Source organism: Convolutriloba macropyga, chromosome 6 (genome assembly GCF_964194025.1).
Source record: "Convolutriloba macropyga chromosome 6, txConMacr16.3, whole genome shotgun sequence".
Classification (NCBI taxonomy): domain Eukaryota; kingdom Metazoa; phylum Xenacoelomorpha; order Acoela; family Convolutidae; genus Convolutriloba; species Convolutriloba macropyga.
This window is the reverse complement of record NC_134473.1, coordinates 35,765,790-35,789,127: the sequence shown is the minus strand read 5'-3', so window position 1 is coordinate 35,789,127 and position 23,338 is coordinate 35,765,790. Positions and strand designations below refer to the sequence as shown.

At 35.0% G+C, this 23,338-nt stretch overlaps 1 protein-coding gene across 5 annotated transcripts in view; it reads left to right on the top strand.

Annotated features, from left to right (window-relative positions):
* LOC142341640 (uncharacterized) overlaps nucleotides 1-23,338 on the top strand; it is a 58,057-nt gene that overhangs the window by 2,714 nt on the left and 32,005 nt on the right. Inside the window, exons 2-11 of one of the 5 annotated variants that reach the window (XM_075392750.1) lie at nucleotides 1,505-1,691; nucleotides 2,256-2,453; nucleotides 8,530-8,585; nucleotides 9,040-9,394; nucleotides 9,839-10,159; nucleotides 11,753-11,860; nucleotides 13,670-13,777; nucleotides 18,226-18,320; nucleotides 18,887-19,043; nucleotides 22,722-22,923. In XM_075392750.1, the coding sequence (XP_075248865.1) occupies nucleotides 1,505-1,691; nucleotides 2,256-2,453; nucleotides 8,530-8,585; nucleotides 9,040-9,394; nucleotides 9,839-10,159; nucleotides 11,753-11,860; nucleotides 13,670-13,777; nucleotides 18,226-18,320; nucleotides 18,887-19,043; nucleotides 22,722-22,923 (1,787 nt within the window). Of the gene's footprint in view, nucleotides 1-1,504; nucleotides 1,692-2,255; nucleotides 2,454-8,529; nucleotides 8,586-9,039; nucleotides 9,395-9,769; nucleotides 10,160-11,752; nucleotides 11,861-13,669; nucleotides 13,778-18,225; nucleotides 18,321-18,886; nucleotides 19,044-22,721; nucleotides 22,924-23,338 lie in introns of all 5 variants that reach the window. The other 4 variants (XM_075392749.1, XM_075392751.1, XM_075392752.1 and 1 more) reach the window with 4 other exon arrangements.

The following is a 23,338-nucleotide window of genomic DNA, read 5'->3' as shown; positions in this document are numbered from 1 at the left end:
TTTGAGCACAGGACGGACGCATCATGGTGTCTTATGTTAGTTGGAAGTTACTTAGCTGTGTGCCGTTTCATTGGAAAATGGTATATTTGGAAAATGATGAAACTCAATGCGTTTATTTTTTCTATTGTGAGAGTAAGTTTATAATTGTTCTGCTCGGCTAAAAAACAAAAACTGAACTTTAAATCGTCGGTAACTCTTCAGAAATTTAAAAACTTCCAGTGGAATAATTTTGCAAAATTGTTACACCACTCGCGCTTTGCAACTATAGCTTCCCAAAATTTTCCACGTGAAATGTGCTGTTTGGCTGAAATTGAGTTAAGGAAAATAAACTACATTTAGCATATAACCTCTCGTCACTCTATAGGTCGGGACATAGATCTCAAACGGACTTAGCTCACATATGCGTACATAATTAAATGAACTTAACTGTTACCAATTCCGTTTCTGTTTTTGATCCTGAGCTCGTTATGAATTGCTCTCGAATGAGAAGAAATTATTGTAGACATGTCCGTCTTTTTACGACTCGAAGAGGAGTATTGGTATTCTACAGATTTCATTTAGCTAGATCAAGTTCGTTCATGACTTGAATTTTGATTTTTGTTTCGAACATTTAACTCTGTTTTTGATTGTTGACTTCTATTTTCGAACACTGGACTTTAACAGTAGCTTGGTTTGTAATGTATATTTATTAGGAAATGCTGGCAATATTCAATTTGAAGAGGTAATTTTTTTAAGATTTTTTGATCCTCTTACTACTCCCCCTACTAATCTAAACTACAGACCTCTTAACCTACCTATCTACACCCCGATCAACCCCCCTCATACACTTTCCCTTAGCACTTACTCACACCCCTGAACTGAAAAATTGTGCCCGCATTTTCTAAAACATTTTTAATGTGTTTTGATTCGGCTATTTTTTTCTCGTGTCTAATTTGAAGTTCTGATTTCGATGAGGTTAGGATAGGGGTTATAATACACGACGCGCAAATTGTTTCTGGTATTCTACCAGCTGTGTTTTTTAAGCAGATTTTTTGCTTGACTTCTCAAGTGACTTTTACGCCGTTCTTTTTGATTTTTGAGTGATTGAAATTTCTTTCATTCCGAAATAAAGTTTATCGTTCAAACAAAACCGAGAGATGATTACAAGGCCCTGGTAGACGAGTTGTTAATACCGCGGTTGAGGTGACGGAATCGGCGGAGGTCGGGGTTCGAACCCTATCTTGGGCTGATATTTTCGCACCCATAGAGAAAAATTAATCTAGGCTACAACCACTGTATTAAATTGCCCCACCGGTCATTCGATAGCAATTTTTCTTATGTTATACGGTATGCGCACCCAATTACAATGTCATACAACACAATTTTACTATGTTAATGTTGCGTGTGAGATCAGGTTGTAAATAATATGTACCCACTAAGCTGATGGACGGGGTGGGTCATAAACGGGATATATCCAAAATTTAATACCTGATCGAGGTTGAAATGATTTGTTGCGTCTGTTTAGTGTACAATGTGTGAGAAGAGCTTCATGTCAGACTACTTCTTACAGCAGCACATCCAACGTAGGCACCCGGACGCACTTCCAGGGGGTGTAAAGGGAGGGGTAGATGAGACATCCGGCAAAGTGGAAGAGATGGAAAAAGAAATGGCCGATTTGAAACAGAGGTTGCAGAGCACTGAGCTCTCTCTAGGTGGGATTTTCTGAACAACGAGAAAAAATACGTGAAAATTTGTTATGCCATCTGACATAAGTTTAATGTTTTCTGCAGACATATGATGTTTAGACATGTAAACAAAAGGTGAATTTAAAACCCGGTTGCAAATTTGAGAAAGTAGGATTGTATTGAGCGTACTGTTAAACTCAAAAGGTCAAAAGCTCTCATCTTTCTTCTTCCTCTTTTCTTTAAATTTAATTAAAATCCTATGGATTTAGCTACTAGTACTAGTCTATGAGATTTGCATCAGTCAAAAGTCCCATTGATAGTAAACAATGGCAAATATACATGCCATGTATAGATAGATGATGAGAGTTGAACACTTTTTGATAAAGATTATGTTAAACATTTGAAAAGTCAATAGTTGGGAAAGCTTCAATTTTTGATTGCTATAACGAACAAAAACTAACTGGTCCACTGCGAGTTATTTGTCCCAAGATTAGTTGCTCAGCCCGAGACATACATGGGCTAGACATACGTTCGCAAACAGATGGTCCAGCGCAAAAAAAAGACTAGAGTCTGGATGATTTTTATTTTTAGAGCGAGCAAAAAACGAGAGTTACCTCAGAGACCAAATTGAGCTCCTCAAAACAACGACCCTCGGAAATATTTCTGAAGGGCAAATTCCGAGGAATATAGTGAACCCTGTAGGCCAGGTAGCTGAGCAGCCAAATGCAATCCAGGAACAAATTCTTCAACAGTTGAATGACTTGCAGTTGAAACATGAAGAAGCGAAAGGTTTGTTTCAAATCAATATCTAATTGCACTGATATGCTTTTTAATAATTATCATTTAATTGGAATCGATACATAACTTGCATGCTCTCTGTATTCAAGTCCGCTTAACGCATCTTAGCGTAATTGATGATGACGCTCTATAAAGTTGGGTAAATTTATTACCGTCACTCAGTCGAACTAAACTCAAGTTAGGTAAAGATTTACTGTTATACCTTTACTTGAGCTCACGTTAAAAAAAACTTCAGGTCTGTTAAAGTTTAAGGCTGAAGTGGAGCAAAAGAGAAATTGTTTACTCTAATTTAAAATTTTGACAATTTAACTTCCGGCTTAACTGTTCTTTTTTCAAGGTTCATGTTTTTTCAAATCCATTTCTAGTCATTTCTATGTCTACTTTTTCTATAGTCGCTGAAAGTTATTTGAATTATAGTTCAGAGCCTGTGCTATTTATTGGTTATTTGTCGTTCTTTTTTGTTGCAACAATTTGATCAGACGCCAGGATGTCAAAGAATTTTGATATTGATCTCGTCCTCTCTGAAGCTAAATGTGTATGCTTTTCGACATTTGTTACTCATTTAAAGCACTTTTTCTGTCTTATTCGCCATCGGTCTTTCTAAAGAATCAGTCTCAACGGTTTTTTCGCTGCTGTTTTCCGGCAATTTGCCGTCTGTGCTCTAAGGTTTTGAAGTTCAATTTCAGTTTTTCTCTTCAGACAATTTCTAGCAAATTATGCTATTAAACATTTTTTTATAAACAGGTAGGCGGTAAATACCGAGTACGCAATCAATATATCGAATTAGACGAGTTGTTTATTTGATAAATTGCTAAACACGCAGATGGTACGGATGTGGTATACTATTTCATTTATTGTTCCGACCCCACTTGTGGGGGAAGGAACTATATACTCATGGGTTTTTTTTTGTTCAGTCAATTTTGGCCGATCGATATATGCATCGTAGAGAAATGTGAGTGGTATCATTAAAAAGCTCGTCCAGCCTAGAATTTGAAATTAAAAAGATTTTTTTTTGAATTTCGTATTTTTCGAGGAGTTATCGAGGATTGAAGTTTTGTGTGAACACGTGATATTTGGTATGATTTCGTTCACTTTTAGTGTAATTTTTCTTCAAATTGTGATCCTCTCTTTAAAAATTTTTCATTTGAAGTTACATTTTACGCCACAAAATGAATCCATTTCGTATTCCTAATACACAAAAGGTGATAAACAGACTAGTTCTGGTCTCACAGGGCAGTTAACTACGTTAAAAACTTCGAATTCTATTTGAGAGCTTTTTTTTTTTAGAAAACTTCATATTTTTAGGTCACCTAGAAACTGGTCACTTTTCATATCGTTGGTCGTTTTTCATATCGATGTTTGGTTAATGATAAATTTGATTTACAGTAAAATGACGCCTAATGAACAAAAACATGTTTTCAAGGAATCGCACATGTTTTTTATGGCTTCGACTCTGAGCTTTTGTAATTTTTAATAAAAATTTGTCTTTCTTTTTGAGGTCTTGCTTAATTTTTGCAGACCTATGGTATAGAATTGTTGATTAAAATTGAAATGGGTTTTGTTATGAGCATTAGTGAAGCAATTCAGAGTTTGACTGGATAGCTAATGGCTGTTAAGACTTTATAATTTTTCGAAAATTTTTTTTAAACTTTAACCAATCGTAAACTTTTTTTGTAAACTGTAAGTCAGCCTCAGTACTGACAGAATCCCCTTCCTTTCTACTGCAATCAAAACTAATCTGTTTAGCGGTTTTGTCTTCTAACTATTGGTTTTATGACTTCGATGCCACAAGATATCAAAAACAATTTTAAAATTTTTGGATAATTTTGTATTTTTAAAAATTTTTATCACATTATCCTAATTTGGAAAGCTCCCGTTGGTTTTTGGAAGACTTTCAACGGATCATAGACAAAGTTTTCAGATGAAAATGTTTAAATGGCTTCGACATTCTTCTCGCACTTTTCTGCTGATTTTTTGGTTTTTGCCTGTATTTGTTGTGTTCATAGTCATAAGACTTATTGTGATATCTTATTGATTACACATGCATGACAAACATCTTTATCTTTCTATTGAGTCATGATTGAGCGTATTTGTTGACTTCTGTTGAAACTATTGAGTTTAATGGCTGTTAAGACTTAAATAAAATTTTTCGAAAATTTTTTTTGAACAATAACCAATCGTAAATTTGTCTTCGTGAACTCTGGGAACTCCTTCTTTCTTACTTCAAAAATAAGAATCTAATTTGCGGCTTTATCTTCTAACTATTGGTTTGAATGGTTCGATGCGCGAGTTTTCATAAATTTTCTGGACATTTGGAAAGTTTTTGGATTTGTTTTTGGTTCTTCTGAAATCTTATCACATTATTCCATTAGTGTTAAATCCAATTGGCTTAGAAAGGACGTTCAATGGATCACAGATAAAGTTTTCACAGAAAATCTTTTGGTTTAAATGGCTTCGACACTTTCTTCTTGCACTTTTCTACTGAATTTTTGGTTTTTGCCTTTATTTGTTGTTGTTTTAGTTGTTCTTATTCAGTGACTTATTGTATCGATGACTTATCAATGACAAATTTCCTTATCGTCCCATCGAAGCATAACTCTTATGCTCCCATCGAGCGTTTTTATTGCCTTTCGCTGAAAGCAGTTGAGTTTAATGGCGTTGATAATAACGGTTTTCTCAGAAATTTAGTGGTTTTAATGTATTTGTTCAAATTTATTGATATTTTGAAGTCATATTAAAAAAATAAATCTCATGCGTTTAAAAAAATTTTGGATGAGAGAAAGGTTTTTACCGAAAAAATATTTTTTAATTGCTTCGACACTTTTCTCGCTCAATTTTTTTTGAATTAGCGGTTTTTGTCTCTTTTTTAAATCTGTAGGTAGGCATAAAATGCTGGCCGATCTCAAAAGCTTGATTGAGTTTTCAAGGATTGATGTTACCCGAGGCAGTCATTTTGAAGCAAATAGGCTCAAAGTTTATGATATTATACATTTTCAATGATTTTTAAATTTTTCAGTTTTTTTGTTTTTTCGTCAACTTGTAGATTATTCTCATCATTTAGAGATCTCATTCAATTTCTTGTATTAGAAAAATTTAAACGTCCAGCGGTATCATGTCGTAACTGATGTTTTGTTGGTGGACCATATGCGTTTAAATAAAAGTTTTATTGGTGTACTTGTGTAACTTTTTCTCTGCTTTTAGCACATTCGCGTAATAACAGATACCAATGATCTTCAAATCTGGCCCAAATGCACTTAAATAGTCTTTCATTATAATTTTGGTTGAATTCATTTGAATGAAAATGGAAGGATGAATACATAGTATTCAGATAATAGCTAATGAATTTAATGGCTTCAATAATTTGTGTTTTAGCAAATTGTTTAATTTTTTTTCTGCTTCTGTAGTCCATTCCTATGGATTAATCTAACCAACGACAGGTCTTATTGGTTTCATAGTGAAGGTTTAGTAAATTTATTAGGCATTATTTAGTTAAAGGCCAATGGTTTTTAAGACTTTTGAAATTGATTGGTTTAAAAGATGTTGATTGATTTTTCAATTTCGCCTTATTGTTTCTTTTGTCGACTTTGTTACCTAGTCTCATTAAGGAAAAATGCCATCTGCTGTATAGTATGAACAAATAAATTTAAGCTGTCAAGATTTTATTCGATTGCATTTTGGCGTTGTTACTAGGTGCCTTCAAAGTTAGATATTTTGTTTCTGCCGTGAAATTTTTGTTTTTGCTTCTTTTGGTGTTTGTTATTTTTCTCGTAGATTTTTCAATGAAAGATCTCGTCAAGGCTGTAATGCGGCATGGCATTAGGTAATTCAACAAATAGTTAGGTTTTTAATTTTCCTTTTAAACTCAAGCGTTTATTTTTATTGTCTGTTCATCCGGTGGACAATTAAGTCAAAAGTGTAGACGAGCTCGGGTCGGAACATCATAAGCGAACGCACATTATCGAGGATCCTTGTTCAATTTAAGTTTGCTTCGACTTAGTTAGCTAACCCGACACATTTGTTTTTATGGTTGTGAAGCTGTATCTTAATGTTAATTTAAGTGACCTTTTCGTTCGGCGGGAATCAGTTTTACGTTGTTATTGTTTCAGAAAATTGATTGAGATAAGTCTGGTTTTGGACTGTTTCTGTCCATTTTTGGTTTCCCCCTATTTTTCGTTTTCGTTCATGTTTGCCCGAAACTGTTGTTAGAAAGATGCACTTGACATAATGAAAGGGATGCGATACTAAAAGGAGACACTTGAATGTTTGATAGTTTACAGTGTTTATTTAATTAAATGAAATTTTTTTTTAAACAATTAAGTGAATTAATACAAACTTTTGTTATGAAACTTTGATTCTGAATCAAAAGTTTTTGCTCATTAAAGGTTCAAGTAAGTGTGTTTTTGTTGAAGAATTCTTCATTCTTCTCAATCGCTCTCTATAACATCAGTCCTGTTCTCCTTAAGTTTGAGAATTCTTCTCGTTTCAATCTTTATTGAACTCTTGAAAATTATTTATGTTCTCCCCGCTCGTTGGGTGAGACAATAATTACAAAAAGAAGGTCCCCTCTCATTGGGCGGCACTTCTCGAAAGATTCCACTCTTCTTGGAGTTCACAATGTCTGCCCAAAATAGAATTTGTCCAAAACTATTGCGAAACTTGGGGTTACGGGACTCGTGCAAGCAACATTGTAGCCGATCCTCGTACAATCACAACGGAAACTGACTGAGCCAATCTATCAAAAGCGATAGCATGTCCTTGCGACTGATAATTCCTGCTGTCAGCTAACAGAGCTATGCGCTTTAACGCTTTCTTGAGAGTAACTGACAGACCACCCAATGACTCAACAGCCAGAGGAACCAACAAAATTTCTTGCTCAGAGCAATTATTTTCTTGTTGTGCATACTTTCGCTCTTCAGCTGCTTCAATCGCGTAACCAGAATTCTCTGCCGCATGATTTATAATGTTTGCTTGCAGTGGAGAAGTTACGGTGACGTCTAGAGCAGCTGGTCGACCTGATTTCCATGAAGGCAGAAGTATGTCGCCAGGGCGAGAACCATTTCCTGCAATAAGGTTCCATTTTTCGATGACTGGGGACAAGTTAGATGCTGAGCAAGCTGATGCAAAACGGTCACGAATCCTGTCATGCCGAGAAATTTTTTTATACTGAGTGTCTTTTTTTTATTCATTTATGCTATTTTTCAAAACTTTTCTGGGTGTTTATTGTTCAGTGTGTCTTGGGACACGTTCGTAACATATTGAGGACTTATGTATCTGAAATACTTTGATCAAAATTTTTTGGAATGTAACGTTGTCTTTTCATCTAGGATTACTCTAGGCAGTTTTGTAAAAAAAGACAAAATGTGATCAGATTACATTTTTTTCTCAAATACTTCTCCATTGGAGTTTTCTCGCTATGTATCGTTTTGAAGTTGTTTGCTATGTAACTACTCATCAGTTGAACGGAATCAATGTCATAATGTCTTCGGAGAGTAATTGATTTGGAATCGCAAATTGTGGAGATTAATAGAGGCTTTTGTTATCCATTTTATTTAGTTACCTTTTTTGAAGTTGAGTTGGGTAACTAAAAGAATAGATTATATAAATTGTTGGTTCGGGCAAATTCAGTTTTTATTTCAAGTCCGTTTCGCAGTCTTGCGGCAATGTTTTATATTTCATCTTCTGACGCTCTTTTTTTTCGATTTGTATTTGTTCTCACAGCAAAGCTGAACAAGTTTTCCGACTGACTTCTTCCTCTCACTATCGGCATTTGTGCGCTTGGCGTCATTTCTCACACTCTTTTAGGTTGTTTATGTTTTTAGATTTTGCCTCACTCAACAGAATGGGTTTTGCTATTGATAACCTAAAGTTCAATTTGAATGATCAAAGAAACTCATATGTATAATAAAGGTCCTTAATAAATAAAAAGGCTTGTGTGGATTCCGTTTTAACAAGCCATATCAATGTATTAGTCTTGTGTTTTGTTTTCTACGGCACGCTAATTCGCAGCTATACCGGCAGTGTATCGGCTATTTTTTAAAATTTAATTGGATTTTCTTTCCGTTTTTAGGATCTGACTCTGATAGAACAGCGAACACAAAGGAGCTAACCTTGTACCAGGAGAAGGTAAGCTTATTGATGATTAAATCACAACAGTCACACATGGGTTAGGCAAATTGCTACCAGCAATGCCAAAAAAGTTAATGAAAGATTGTCCAAAAAAATGGTTCTGCCGGTGAGGGAAGGTTGAGAGAATTAAATAATTAAACGGAATTTAAATAGCGTTCCTGAATTTCCGAGAATCACTGTATGACTTTCATAGTCCTCCAAATTAGTAAATTCAGATTTTAGTTTTGTTTGACAAGAAAACTACTTTTTTAAAAGTTATATTAACCTTTAAATTGTAATTATTATCCATGTTAGTTATAAAGTCCTATTTTGGAGTGATTTGAAATACGTTTCATTGTTGATCTCATGAAAATGCCTCAATACACCTCAATACACTGCCTTTGAGTTTTTTTCCTATCACAGGATCAAACCAGTCCAGTTGGACAATTAAGCATTCCTTTTCCCTTTTTAGCTGAGAAAGTTAGAAGTTGAAAACGAGTCGCAAAGACTTCTTCTGGAACGACTGCAAAACTCCACTCGTGTTGAAGTGGTTGAAAATGAATTGGACGGAACTAGGAGGAGAACAACTGCAAAAGGAAAGCAACCGAACAAGCAGCGTTCACTTCCTAAACAGTCGACTCCGAAAACTCCAAAGCAGATCCAGAAAGGTTCCGAAAAGGTTTTGGACCGAAATATGGAAGAGGATCAGGTGACGGATCTGCAAGCAGTTAGTGTGGATAAAGATCGGATGGTTTTAACGTCGGCAGTTGAAGGTTTTGACCAGGCTGATTTTGCTGATGAAGTAGAGCCATTTGGAAGTTCATCAGGTAAGCATAATTGGTGTTCAGTTATCATATCAGTTATCATTCCGTTATTATATAATTGGTTTTCAATCATCAAAAGTAATCAGATTTTTTAGAAGTGGTTTGTTTGCCATGAATTGCTGTTTTTTGCTTGATTTGTGAAAATTTTTAATTATAAATGACCTCTATTTTATGCAAAAGAGGTAGTAATTTTACATAATAATTACAAATTTTTGAGAACAATGAAGTCTTGAGCAATTCATTTTATTTAACTTAAGAAAATTTACAGCAATGAGTTCTCTTTTATTACAAAATGGATTATAAATGAAAATCTCAACAAACCAATTAATTGTTTTTTAATGAAAATTTTGCAGCACACCACATGCAAACTTATTTTAGTTCAAGTTTGTCCTGTAATTGAATGTGAACACAATAATGACAATAATGATCAGTTCCATTATGCAAAAGCAACTCTAAACGCCCCAACTACAACAGTCAAGTCAAGACCCTCAGCTCAAAAGACACAAAACCCTAAAAGCTCTCGGTTGTCGTCACCCGACCAAAACGGGGCCGACCTGAGATACCCCAATGGTTCTCTAAAGGTCACCAAAGATCATCAAACGGGGTGTAAAACAGAGAAGGACTCTCAAAGAATGAGCGAGTTGGTTGACTGGTACAGATCGACTCATAGACCTAGATTAGCATCTCATGACCAGAAAGTCGTCTATTCAGGTCAACTGAGAGCTTCGGTTGCTAGTGGTAGGAAGCGAAAGCGGGTTAATTTTAACGGTAGGAACATCATCTGTTCAATCTGTTTCCCATCATTCCTTTTAGTGTTCTGATCAATCATTCGCCTTTTTTCAATTTGTACCATCATTATTGTTGTTACCCATGCTATTTTTGTTCACGAATTGTGTGTTGATGTTTTACACAAATTTGATGATCGGCTGTTTAGTCTTTCATCAGACATTTTTAAACTACATTTTACCTGAAACACTGCCAGTTAAAGAAATTGGTCCTATTCCTTTAGAAGTAATCGAGATGACGATCTCGAGTCAGATCTAAACATCTTTAATTTTTCTCATATTTTTCTTAGTGACAATTAGGATGTTTTTGTTTTCAAGCCTCAGCGGCATATTATCAGCCAGAATTGAATAAGTTATTATGCATTCAGAAGCCTTGCGAAAGTTGATCGCACGAAAATCCAATCAGAGGCTAAATTCTAGACAACGATCCATTCAGAGATGGCTTTTGGTCGTGCAAAAGCTTCAGAAAGTTGTGGTTTGCAAGAAAGTGAAGGAACCTATTTTGGTCTAGCGAGGCATGAACAGAGTCCTAATTACAAAAGATTTTTGTAAGAAACTGCAGACCGAGGACAAATCCTTGATTTATAAAATATGGTGAGTTAAATAAGCAGAATGGATAACGTAATGAATAAAAAACGTCATACAAAGTTTACAGGTTTTTCTCCAGTTCACGGCTGTACATCTTAAGTAAGGAGGTGCTGAGCATTCCGTCTAATGAGTGGCAAAACTATTAGTGTCTTATAGCTATATATTCTTTTAGTATTTATTTTTTATCAAGTTTAGTCAAGCTGTATTTTACGGTTTGTTTTCGGGCAATTCATCCGATCAACGCCAAAAAATCGATCTTTAATTAATATATAACCCGGTCATTGTCTAGAAGAAAGAACATAAGGGCTGCAATGTTCAGTGAGGGCCCTCTGCATTGTACTCCATAGCTGATGATTTTTAAGGCTTTCTTCTCTGATGATTCTCTGATGATTACCTGGTTCGGCTCAAAATGCCAACAAACTAGTACTTAGAAAATGTCATCAATGCAGTGACTTTTTTCTTTTCAAATTAATTCATACGATTCATGCAAACAGTTAGCGCTAAATGCATTATCAGTCACGCCAAACTGACACTTCCTTACACATTTGACGCAACTAGAGTGTTGGGTAGGTAAATCCAATCTTGAGAGGAAGACAGTAGTAAAGATGGTCTATCGGTCGCAACCTCCCCCTACGACCGCAAAAAGACTGCACGCAATAGATGATCAAGCGACGGAACCTGATCAAATCATCAATTCTTACGTTTTTATTTTTTAATCTCAACCAATGAGATTGCTCGGTCAAATTACTGACTAGCCGAACAACCTGATTCGTTTAAATTAATGTGCAAAATTGGGAATAAAAACCGAATGCTTAAATTTGGTAAATTTAAGCATTCGGCTCTGAATTACATTTTATCATTTAGCTCTGCGCCCGTTCGCCTTTATTCATAGCAACCCAATCTTGCTTGTTCATTGATTGTTAACCACTTTTGTTGCGATAGCGATGATTGACTAAGGATACAATAAACAGTAGTTGAATCTTTTCAGAGCAAAGCGGGGGAGATGAAGAACAGCGACATGAAGACGAAGAGGACGAGGAATCGAGTGAGGAAGTTGAAATCCCAGCCACATTCAGCCAGTCGGAGAGACTCAGGCGTAAGATATCATATAGCAATCATAACATCAAAATTCACTTCAAAATGCAGACACAAAAATTTATGAGTGAAGGACCTCAATAAGAAGTTTATAGGACACCTAATTTAATGCATATACTCAAGTTAAGCTGCTTTTTACTTGTCGAGCTTTGTTATTAATAGCCGCACAGCGATAGCTGGGGCTATTATTGGCCTTCTCTTGGTTTTTTTACAATTCAAAGAATTTGAATTGTATTGGGTCGCTGTCTTTTTTTTTAAGATCTGTTCACACATTTTCATGATTTTTGAAGTCAAATTGGAGTGGTGATTTTGGTCACGCCGAAACGGGAAATGGAGTGAAAAAGCGAGTGGTTTTGCGGCGTGAATTTTTATCGCTCTAATTTAAAAGTAGAGTGAGAAAACGGTGTTTGAACAATGCGGTGTTTGAACAATGGCATTTAAAGATTTTGGTCCTATTCCTTTAGAAGTAATTGAGATGACGATCTCGAGTCAGATCTAAACATCTTTAATTTTTCTCATAATTTTGTTACTGACAATTAGGATGTTTTTGTTTTCAAGCGGCATATTATCAGCCAGAATTGAATAAGTTATTATGCATTCAGAAGCCTTGCGAAAGTTGATCGCACGAAAATCCAATCAGAGGCTAAATTCTAGACAACGATCCATTCAGAGATGGCTTTTGGTCGTGCAAAAGCTTCAGAAAGTTGTGGTTTGCAAGAAAGTGAAGGAACCTATTTTGGTCTAGCGAGGCATGAACAGAGTCCTAATTACAAAAGATTTTTGTAAGAAACTGCAGACCGAGGACAAATCCTTGATTTATAAAATATGGTGAGTTAAATAAGCAGAATGGATAACGTAATGAATAAAAAACGTCATACAAAGTTTACAGGTTTTTCTCCAGTTCACGGCTGTACATCTTAAGTAAGGAGGTGCTGAGCATTCCGTCTAATGAGTGGCAAAACTATTAGTGTCTTATAGCTATATATTCTTTTAGTATTTATTTTTTATCAAGTTTAGTCAAGCTGTATTTTACGGTTTGTTTTCGGGCAATTCATCCGATCAACGCCAAAAAATCGATCTTTAATTAATATATAACCCGGTCATTGTCTAGAAGAAAGAACATAAGGGCTGCAATGTTCAGTGAGGGCCCTCTGCATTGTACTCCATAGCTGATGATTTTTAAGGCTTTCTTCTCTGATGATTCTCTGATGATTACCTGGTTCGGCTCAAAATGCCAACAAACTAGTACTTAGAAAATGTCATCAATGCAGTGATTTTTTTCTTTTCAAATTAATTCATACGATTCATGCAAACAGTTAGCGCTAAATGCATTATCAGTCGCGCCAAACTGACACTTCCTTACACATTTGAAGCAACTAGAGTGTTGGGTAGGTAAATCCAATCTTGAGAGGAAGACAGTAGTAAAGATGGTATATCGGTCACAACCTCCCCCTACGACCGCAAAAAGACTGCACGCAATAGATGATCAAGTGACGGAACCTGATCAAATCATCAATTCTTACGTTTTTATTTTTTAATCTCAACCAATGAGATTGCTAGGTCAAATTACTGACTAGCCGAACAACCTGATTCGTTTAAATTAATGTGCAAAATTGGGAATAAAAACCGAATGCTTAAATTTGGTAAATTTAAGCATTCGGCTCTGAATTACATTTTATCATTTAGCTCTGCGCCCGTTCGCCTTTATTCATAGCAACCCAATCTTGCTTGTTCATTGATTGTTAGCCACTTTTGTTGCGATAGCGATGATTGACTAAGGATACAATAAACAGTAGTTGAATCTTTTCAGAGCAAATCGGGGGAGATGAAGAACAGCGACATGAAGACGAAGAGGACGAGGAATCGAGTGAGGAAGTTGAAATCCCAGCCACATTTTGCCAGTCGGAGAGACTCAGGCGTAAGATATCATATAGCAATCATAACATCAAAATTCACTTCAAAATGCAGACACAAAAATTTATGAGTGAAGGGCCTCAATAAGAAGTTTATAGGACACCTAATTTAATGCATATACTCAAGTTAAGCTGCTTTTTACTTGTCGAGCTTTGTTATTAATAACCGCACAGCGATAGCTGGGGCTATTATTGGCCTTCTCTTGGTTTTTTTACAATTCAAAGATTTTGAATTGTATTGGGGCGCTGTCTTTTTTTTTAAGATCTGTTCACACATTTTCATGATTTTTGAAGTCAAATTGGAGTGGTGATTTTGGTCACGCCGAAACAGGAAATGGAGCGAAAAAGCGAGTGGTTTTGCGGCGTGAATTTTTATCGCTGTAATTTAAAAGTAGAGTGAGGAAACGGTGTTTGAACAATGCGTTGTTTGAACAATGCCATTTAAAGATTTTGGTCCTATTCCTTTAGAAGTAATTGAGATGACGATCTCGAGTCAGATCTAAACATCTTTAATTTTTCTCATAATTTTCTTAGTGACAATTAGGATGTTTTTGTTTTCAAGCCTCAGCGGCATATTATCAGCCAGAATTGAATAAGTTATTATGCATTCAGAAGCCTTGCGAAAGTTGATGGCATGAAAATCCAATCAGAGGCTAAATTCTAGACAACGATCCATTCAGAGATGGCTTTTGGTCGTGCAAAAGCTTCAGAAAGTTGTGGTTTGCAAGAAAGTGAAGGAACCTATTTTGGTCTAGCGAGGCGTGAACAGAGTCCTAATTACAAAAGATTTTTGTAAGAAACTGCAGACCGAGGACAAATCCTTGATTTATAAAATATGGTGATTTAAATAAGCAGAATGGATAACGTAATGAATAAAAAACGTCATACAAAGTTTACATGTTTTTCTCCAGTTCACGGCTGTACATCTTAAGTAAGGAGGTGCTGAGCATTCCGTCTAATGAGTGGCAAAACTATTAGTTTTCCCAATCCATTCACAGCTCATTCTGGACCTAGTTTTTTGTTAGAATCGAAATTACATATCTCGTTAGTGGTTTTTTGTTCTCCCTTGCAGCATTTTGACATTGATTTTCTGTTTTTTTTTTGTTTTTTTTTCATCTGATTTTTTTAGAAATGGTTTTCCCAATTCACTCATTGTCCGTTCTAGGTCTAGTTGTTTGTTAATTCAATGAAAATTCTTTGAATTGTACGTCAGGACTTGTCCTGCTATGTTTTTTTATTTCGTCGTCATGATTTTTGTTACGACCATATGACATCACAGCCACTTTTTGTTCATTCGTTCATGCAATTTCAACTGAATTGCATGTGTGACGTCATTTTTCGCTCTTAGTGGAGCGAGTTATTTGTTCATGCGCGTGATTAAATTTTTGGTCACACTTGACTTACCTCACTCTCAAAAATGACTTCCTCAATTTGAAATTGACTTTTATTTACTTTAATTGAAAGAGGTAAGGTCAAATGGGTGTGTGTCACTCTAAATGATGGTTATTTGAGATCAGCTAATAGAGGCAGCAATAACATATACAGATTTTTAATCAAAATGTAACAGATCAGCCTTCAATGAAAAGACGAAATTTTTTGGTCTGTCTTTTTTACTGTTTTTTTAGACTGTCGATCTACGAATCTATTGCGGCTATTTTCTGGCAATCTGCCAGCTATGTTTTTTTAATAGCCGTGAAGCGATAGCAGCTATTATTGGCGACATCGTGGTTTTTTACTATTCAAAGAGTTGTACTGGGGGCCGTCTTTTTTTGGTATTTGTTTTCTTAAGGTTTTTTTACGGGAAGTATTATTTATTCAGGCGGCGTTCTGACCTAATAGTGAAAGTGCGCAAAGTTGCCGTGTGAACTAATTTTTCTGACGACAGAAGTTTTTTACGACTCGAAGAAGAGTATTGGTTTTCTTTATGTTTTTTTTACCGGAAGTACTATTTCTTCAAGCGGCGTTTTAACCTAATAGTGAAAGCGAGTAAAACTGCCACGTGAACTAACTTTTTCTGAGCTAGAGAAGTTTTTTGTTCATGCGCTGCGTTCAGTGGATGACTTGACTTTGAAAAGAATTTTTAAGAGATTGGCGCATATAGATGAGTTTTTAGCCGTCTTTTTCGTTCATTTGGACCAATCGTTTTTATTGTAACTTGGTTTTTTGTCAAACTAAATTTTGATCAATGCCGAATGAATATACAACCATCTGAAATCAATGCCACAATTTTTCTCTGAGCCTAATAATGCGTTTCAAGCGCTAAATTGTCGATATTTCTCATTTTTTCTGTCAATTTTTGTTTTTTTTTCAGTATTTTTTTTCACTTTTCGCTCATTGAGCGGATTTAAAACCAAATTTGAAAATATGCAAACGTCTGTTTGACAATTCTTGAATTTGTTGCCTCTTTTTGACGTGAGGTGTTTTTGGACACATACTAATTAGATTTTGGCGGTTCTTGTCAAAATGTTTGTTTGTTTTTCATTTTGTACTATGAGTTTATTTACCGTAAAAAGTCTTTTGGTGACCATCGTTGTTTTTGGTTTCGTTTTGTTGCTAGTTGCATTGGTTTTGTTGATAACTCTTTAAAAATCCATTTAAACTTTTACCATAATTTGAATTTTTTTCAAATCGTTCTACTATTTTGCAATTGAGCTGTTTTCACTTCTTACTGAGATAGGAAGATCGCTATGTGATGTTCTTAAACTTCATTTGCTTAAAAATAAAAAATCCATATTTTTCTACTTCAATTTGTTTTCTTTTTGATTTTTATTTACATTTTCCAATTTTGTTTTTTTTTCATTTTTTGGAATTTGAGAATTAATTTTTTAAATCGTTTTCATGATGTATGTATTCTCCTTATTCTAGCATATTTCTTTCTTACATTATTCTAAGACCTATAGTTTTTTTCACTTAGCCTTTTTTACGTTAAAAATAATTGATTTTAACTAATGATTTTTGTCTTTTTCCTTTGATTTTTTGATAGTTTTTTTTTTCGTTTGACATTGATTTTATTTAAGATACTACGGCACTGAGATTTTGCTAGCTTCACTTTTAAAAATTTTGAACAACATTTTCTGAATGCGAATAATCTTTGGGCTTTGTTTTGGTAACATATAAATTTTTGCGTTTGAATTTTATTCTGTCTCTATAGTCTTTTTCATGATTAGTTTCGATTTGATTATTTTTTGTCATTGCTTAGATCGCGTTCATTGTGATTTAAAGCAACAACTATTGTTCCTATTTAAACCGACAATTTTTTTAACTTACCAATTGAATACTGTTTTGTTTTATAAAATAGTGTTACGATTGATAGGACTTACGGAAATTGATAAATTTTGTAATACTTTTTGGCCATTTCTTGCAGTATTCAACTTTCTTCCAAATTAAAGTTTTGGGAGCATAACAAGGCTTGAATTTTTCTGCTCCCGTACTTTGATGTATTGAATTGCGTACAAGATGTATTGAATTGCGTACCAAAAATTTGGCTTGTTTTCTATATAGGGGTAAATTAATCTTTAATATAGTTGGTTTTTATGGGATATCTTCTTTTTCTGACTGAATTTTTTTGTTGTTAGTAGTCACTTTATTCAGAATTAGTTGATTTGAAAGTCAATTTTTTAAGAAGGTGACTCTGCGTCCTTTTCGCATTTCTTCATGCTATGTTTTTTAAGATCTGCTCTCACATTTTCATGATTTTTGTAGTCAAATTGGAGTACTGATTTTGGTCACGCCGAAACAGGAAATGGGGCGAAAAAGCGAGTGGTTTTGCTTTAAAGTAGCGCAAGGAATCTGTGTTTAAACAAATATTGGCTTTCTCGCTAGTGGTTTTTTGTTCATATGTGGCAATTTATCTTTGATTGTTACTGTTTTATTCAATTTTTTGGATCGGATTTTTTTTTCTAAATGGTTTTCCCAGTCCATTCATAGTTCATTTTGTCTAACTTTGTGTTTGCTGGTGGTCAATTTGGTGGTCAATCTGTCGATCTTTTTTCTTTTGTTATTTCAATTCATGGAAGGCCACAAGCGTCTATCGCAGCTATTTTCCGGCAATCTGCGGGCTATGTTTTGAACCAGATTTTTCCAAAAAATGAAATTAGAGAAGTTGTATGAGTTAACAGAAGTTGTACGTGAAGTCTTAGAAAATAGAAAACTTAATCTTCGGAAAACGCGAAAAAAAGATAAATTTCAGAAAAAAAAGTAATTGAGGCAAGAACTGAACTGCAATTTAATTCAATTTACTCAGTAATGAGATACTCTAGTGAAAAATAACTAACGACATTTGAAGTTATCAAAAGAATGCTAGTTTTACAAAATTTCTCAAATCATCAGTTGTTACAATGATGCTTTCCAGATGCAAGAAGCCAGAAATTGACTATGAATTTTGACCCGGCATTTTCGAGCAAATACTGCTCTCACCTTCATAATTGCTTGTGACCATAATTGCATGTTATAGGAGCCTTGGAGAATGACCCGGAACTGCTGGCAAAACTGAGACCAGAGATGGAGCAGATTCTGGCTACTGAACTGAAGAAACTGGGGATTCCTGAGGTATGTGAAAACTGGTAGTTATCATGTTGGTCCTGAAAGCGTCAATGATTTTAAGGGAATTGGAATAAACTATTGCTGCGGGGATGAATGAACTTCTGAAGTCATTAGCGCAGAATATTGTTATCAGATGGAATCCATGAGACTCCAGTTATAGAACTTAATTAGAGTGCATAATTATCGGTTTCTTTAGAGTTCGACTATGGTTTATTTAGTCACACACAGGTTATAAAATTTTGAAAAACATGAGCATAATAAACAAATAACACTTTGATTCCACACCAACTGATATTAACAGCCCATAGAAATGGTTAGGTATTATATGAGATAATAATTAATAGCAATATATTCAAGCGAAGCAACAACAAAACAAATCAGTATCATTGAATCTAATGTAGATCAATTAAAATTGATAGTTATTGGAATTTAAATGTTGATCATGTTACATTAGTTGTAACAGATTTCATTTTGTAATCCCTAACAGATTGTAATTCTAGGTTAGTGATAAAAACGGTTTGATTTTAAGTATTAGTAAAAACTGGAATTAAAATGCTTTAAATCTTGGATAGGATTCTACTGGTATCTCTGGGAAGACACTGAACAGCAAGATGAGACTGTTGAGTGATGCGAGAGCAGAGACCAACAGAAAGAGAGATCTATCCCAATTGAGACAGGAATACTCAACTGACATCGACCTCATTGCTCGAGAGAAACTCAAGAATCACGGTATGTCCAGTTTTGCATAATTTGGTGTTAAATAACAACCCCTAATTTGAGGGTCATAATATTATAAACAAAACAAAAAATTCGAATATTTTTTGTCATGATGTCTTATGATAATTGCACTTGCGACATGCCCTGTTTTTTTCGTTTAATGTAATATCGAATATTGTCGATACTATGACTTTAAAACACTGAGGCCATGAACATTTAGTTGAAACTCTGATATTTGGCTTATTAGTTTGCAAAATTTTTCTTTCATCTGGAGCTAATCTGTAATATATATTTTTCGGTAGGCAAACAATACGGAAAGATGGCAATTTTTGTTCCGATGGTCTGCCTAATCAATAAATTTGAATTTTTAAGAGTCAACTTGTTATGGAAGTTCTTTTACGGTCCGTTTTAACCAAATAGTGTTTTCAGCAAAACCTAATAGGTTATTTAGAAAGCAAAAACTCTTATGAGAAGGAGAAAACTAAGATAGGCTTATAAGCATTTAATGCTCATTTTTGACTTTTGAAACTTTTCTCCCAAAAATTAAAAAAATTACTCCCCAATATTGATTAATTTAGTGACTAACGTAGAACGGAACTGAAAAAGCAATGAAAGCCTTGAAGACAAATTATAATTGGGCAAAAATCTAAATCAGAGTTTTTGTAGTCTTGCAGCGGAGAGTCAAAAATGTCAAAAAGATGTAGAATCATACAATTGTGGGTATTCTGTGAAGCAAAATGTTTGAAGCCAGGTTTTTAGTGGAAAAATTGAGTTATGAGCTAAGTTTGACATTCAGATAGGTAAAAGAGAAAATTTTCGATGAGTAGTCTTTTTAGAACTCTATGGAAACTTACAGAAGAATGCAAGAGTTGTTACGAAAAATTCACTTGTTTAGAATATAAGCGACTGAACTCTCACCTCTCTATCCTCACGCCTTTGAAACGGTACTTCTTTGTAGAAATGGATATGCATTAAACATTGGTTCAGGTTGTAGCCAACAAAACTTTACACAATGGAAAAAGGCAAGTTTTTTCCGGTACCATGATGCAGTTTTTTAAAAAGATATACAAATAAAAGATAACTGAAGACTTGGCACTCTCATGAACTCTATCAGAGTTTATTTGCCTATTGAAGAACTCCCTCCAGTTTTAAAAATCCAAATTCCAAAAAAGGTAAATGATCCATTAGATAAATCTCAAAGATAAATGCAAAATCTTAAGCTGCTTTGTTGGCTTATGAAAATCATCCAATATTGTTCAAAAACGAATTATTGCTTTTTAAGGGCAAGCAAACGTAAATAAAAGATAGGCAAACAAAACAGATGAAAAGCGTGGAAGTACTTGTCTAAAAAATGGTCGAGCATGAGATATGTCTTTTGATGAATCCCGAAACAAGCAAACCATAGGAGCACTAGATCAGCGTCATTGTTGGCGCCTCTAGTGAACAGAAGCATGAGCTATCAGACCAACAGAAATGAAATTAAAACCCTAAAACTTAAAATTTTGTCAAAACTCATAAAAGGTCAAAACTGAAAAATTTTACAAGTTGGGACCGAAAATTTGTACACCCCCCCGATTTTGGGAAGGGAAACCCTGAGCAACCCAAGGTTCTGGCACACGGTTAGGGTAACCCCTCAGCTATCCATGGACCCAACGAACATTATTGCATCATACCCATAAGTGTGGCTATTAGCACTTATATAGTGCAAAATTGGCGTTTTTCGATATTTTGTTATTTATTGTTAAAATTCTTAAATTGTTAATTCTATAATCCCTTAGGTGTTTATTAAAGGTCAAATACCGTTTGTTCGAGGCATCTAGATCCACGTAATAACCATCAGTGCTTATGTCAACATAATTAAATATTGCGGTAATTTGACATTTACTATGTAAACAACGACCTAAATCATTTTCTTGATTAACCAATCCGAAATAAGTAGCGATGATGTTATAAATGGTAAATATTTGATTATTTACTTCGACCCAATTGTTTGATTAGTGAAACCGTATTGTATTTAGAACCATTAGAAACTGTTATACAGAGCAGTTGGCTCTCAGATTGATTAAGATTTGATTCTTTAAAACTTTAGTCTTTTTGCTAAGTTTTGCTAGATCTTAAGATCTTAAGAGTTTTAAATTAGTTGAGCTTACTTAACGAGAAGTTAGCAACAGTACTAGCTACTGGCTGAAGCCTTACAAACTTCAGCACGGGATTTGACATAGATTATCACTAAGGATTTTCTTAACTTCATTCAACCAAATTAAAGTTACAGTCCTTTAAAACGTCCGAGCGTCTAATTATTTCTGCGAGATCGTTAGTCAATCGAACCGAGTGAAGAACCAGGCCGGCGTAAAACTCGAGAACCAGGCTGTGGTATATCGGTTCCGCTGAGATTCTTGAGCAGCCGCAACAGTAATCTCCAAAAATATTTACACACGATGTGCTACAACTCATGAGCAACTTTGTAATCCCACTGTTGCTCATATACATGAGGTGAAAAGGTTCTAAAAGAAACGACTTGTTACTTCTGCTGATACAAACGGATGAAGGGATTTCCCTTAGGCACACGCAAAAGAGGAAAGGGTGTGTGAGAGAGAGATAGGTAATTGTTTATCAGTGACAAACTTTGTAGTTGCTCAGAGAGATCTTTCTGCAAACAGGGTTGAGTAGTTTCAGTGAGTTTACCAAAATTTTGGATGAGTGGTTAAAAAGTTTTTGGCTAGTAGCAGACCTACTGAGTGGCACAGTTTGTTAAAGTCATCTGACTTAGAAAATCAATTTGTCGGTCATCTGATAATGATGGATAGATTGGTTGAATTGATTTGGATTAAATTCGGATCATTAGTTAGGAATACACAAGAAATCGCTCTGATTGTTGAATTTACTGAACTATATGTATCGGGCTATAACTTTACTAATTTCTCTTATTACCTCTTCTGATTTTTAATTCAATTATTCTAAGTGAAATTTTTGAACGCTCGAGAGAGCAACCTTATCGGGGAAACAACAGCACGCTCCCAACAACAAGAGGAAACATCAAACAAATTTTTTGGATTTTGGATAAAGTTTTGTCCTCAGCGAGAAGCCTTCTAATGACAGAAATACAAAGTTCTACAAATGTTTTGTCAGCAATATTGATGCCCAAGTTTATATTCGGTATATCTGCGTTTTTTCGATCTCTGCACCATGCTGGTCCAACGTATAAGAGCAATTGCTGCAAGCAGCGTCACAAAAAAAGTAATTCATCAAGAACAGGCAATTATATGCGGGAAAGGGGAAATAGAAACACCCTTTTCAAATAAGTGATGCTTTCTGTGGCAGGAGTGGATCACAAAACTTGTTCTCTGCCAGGGCCTAAAAGGTAGGTTTATGCGGGCGAAATAGTTATCATTAAGCTAAACTTTTCGGGGAAATATTTGAACTTCCACTGACTTCCGTTTGTGAAAAGTCAATGGCCCAATTTTTCCTTGGATATAACAGGAATCTTTTAATTGGATCTGTTTACTTATCGGATAAAAACCTAATAGTTCAGAGTTTTGCTACTTGCATGAGAAATCAATTACTGCAGAGTGTTAGATCAATTATTCTTTAAATCGAGGGGTTGAACATATCTGATCCTCCTGTTAAATTTATAGATAATTTCACACAAAAAATGACTTACGTCTTATTGAAATGTGTTCTGCTTTCTAGCAAAATTCCAGTCCAGTTTTCTGGGCCGTACAGCGGAACCCAACTTGTCAGCTGAATTGGGAACTCTGGATTCCTCCAGCAGGAAAACTCCTCCAGCGAAACGGGTTCTCTTCAGCAACAAAAATAAGCCGAGCGTGAAGAAACGATCGGGGAGCGTGGACCGCCTTAACAAATCGCCTGTCGCGTCGAAACGTACACAGAGGTAAATTTTTGTTTTTTCCGTAAAAATCGAAACTCTTTCGTAACTGACGTTCATAAAACATTGCTAGGTCATCATTGCCATCAATATCAGATCCATTCCATTTTTTCACAACAAATTTGCCCGCAAACAAAAATCAACAGCAAAGGCAGAGAATACTTCTTCTGGTAATAGTAGAAAAACGACAAAAAGCAGACGAAAACGAATCTTTAAACAGCTAATATAGACCTAGATTTGTATCCAATTAATTGCTCTCAAATGATGTTTGCAGCAATTATATTAGTCCTGTGGTCTTTTTAATGCATTTTTCGCTTGACCGATTTTTGTCTGACCCTTTCAATTTTTGCCTTATAAACGGGATACGCAGGTAGAAACAGTAGGGCATTAAATGGCTGAGTAGTTCAAGCCTTACGCTTTA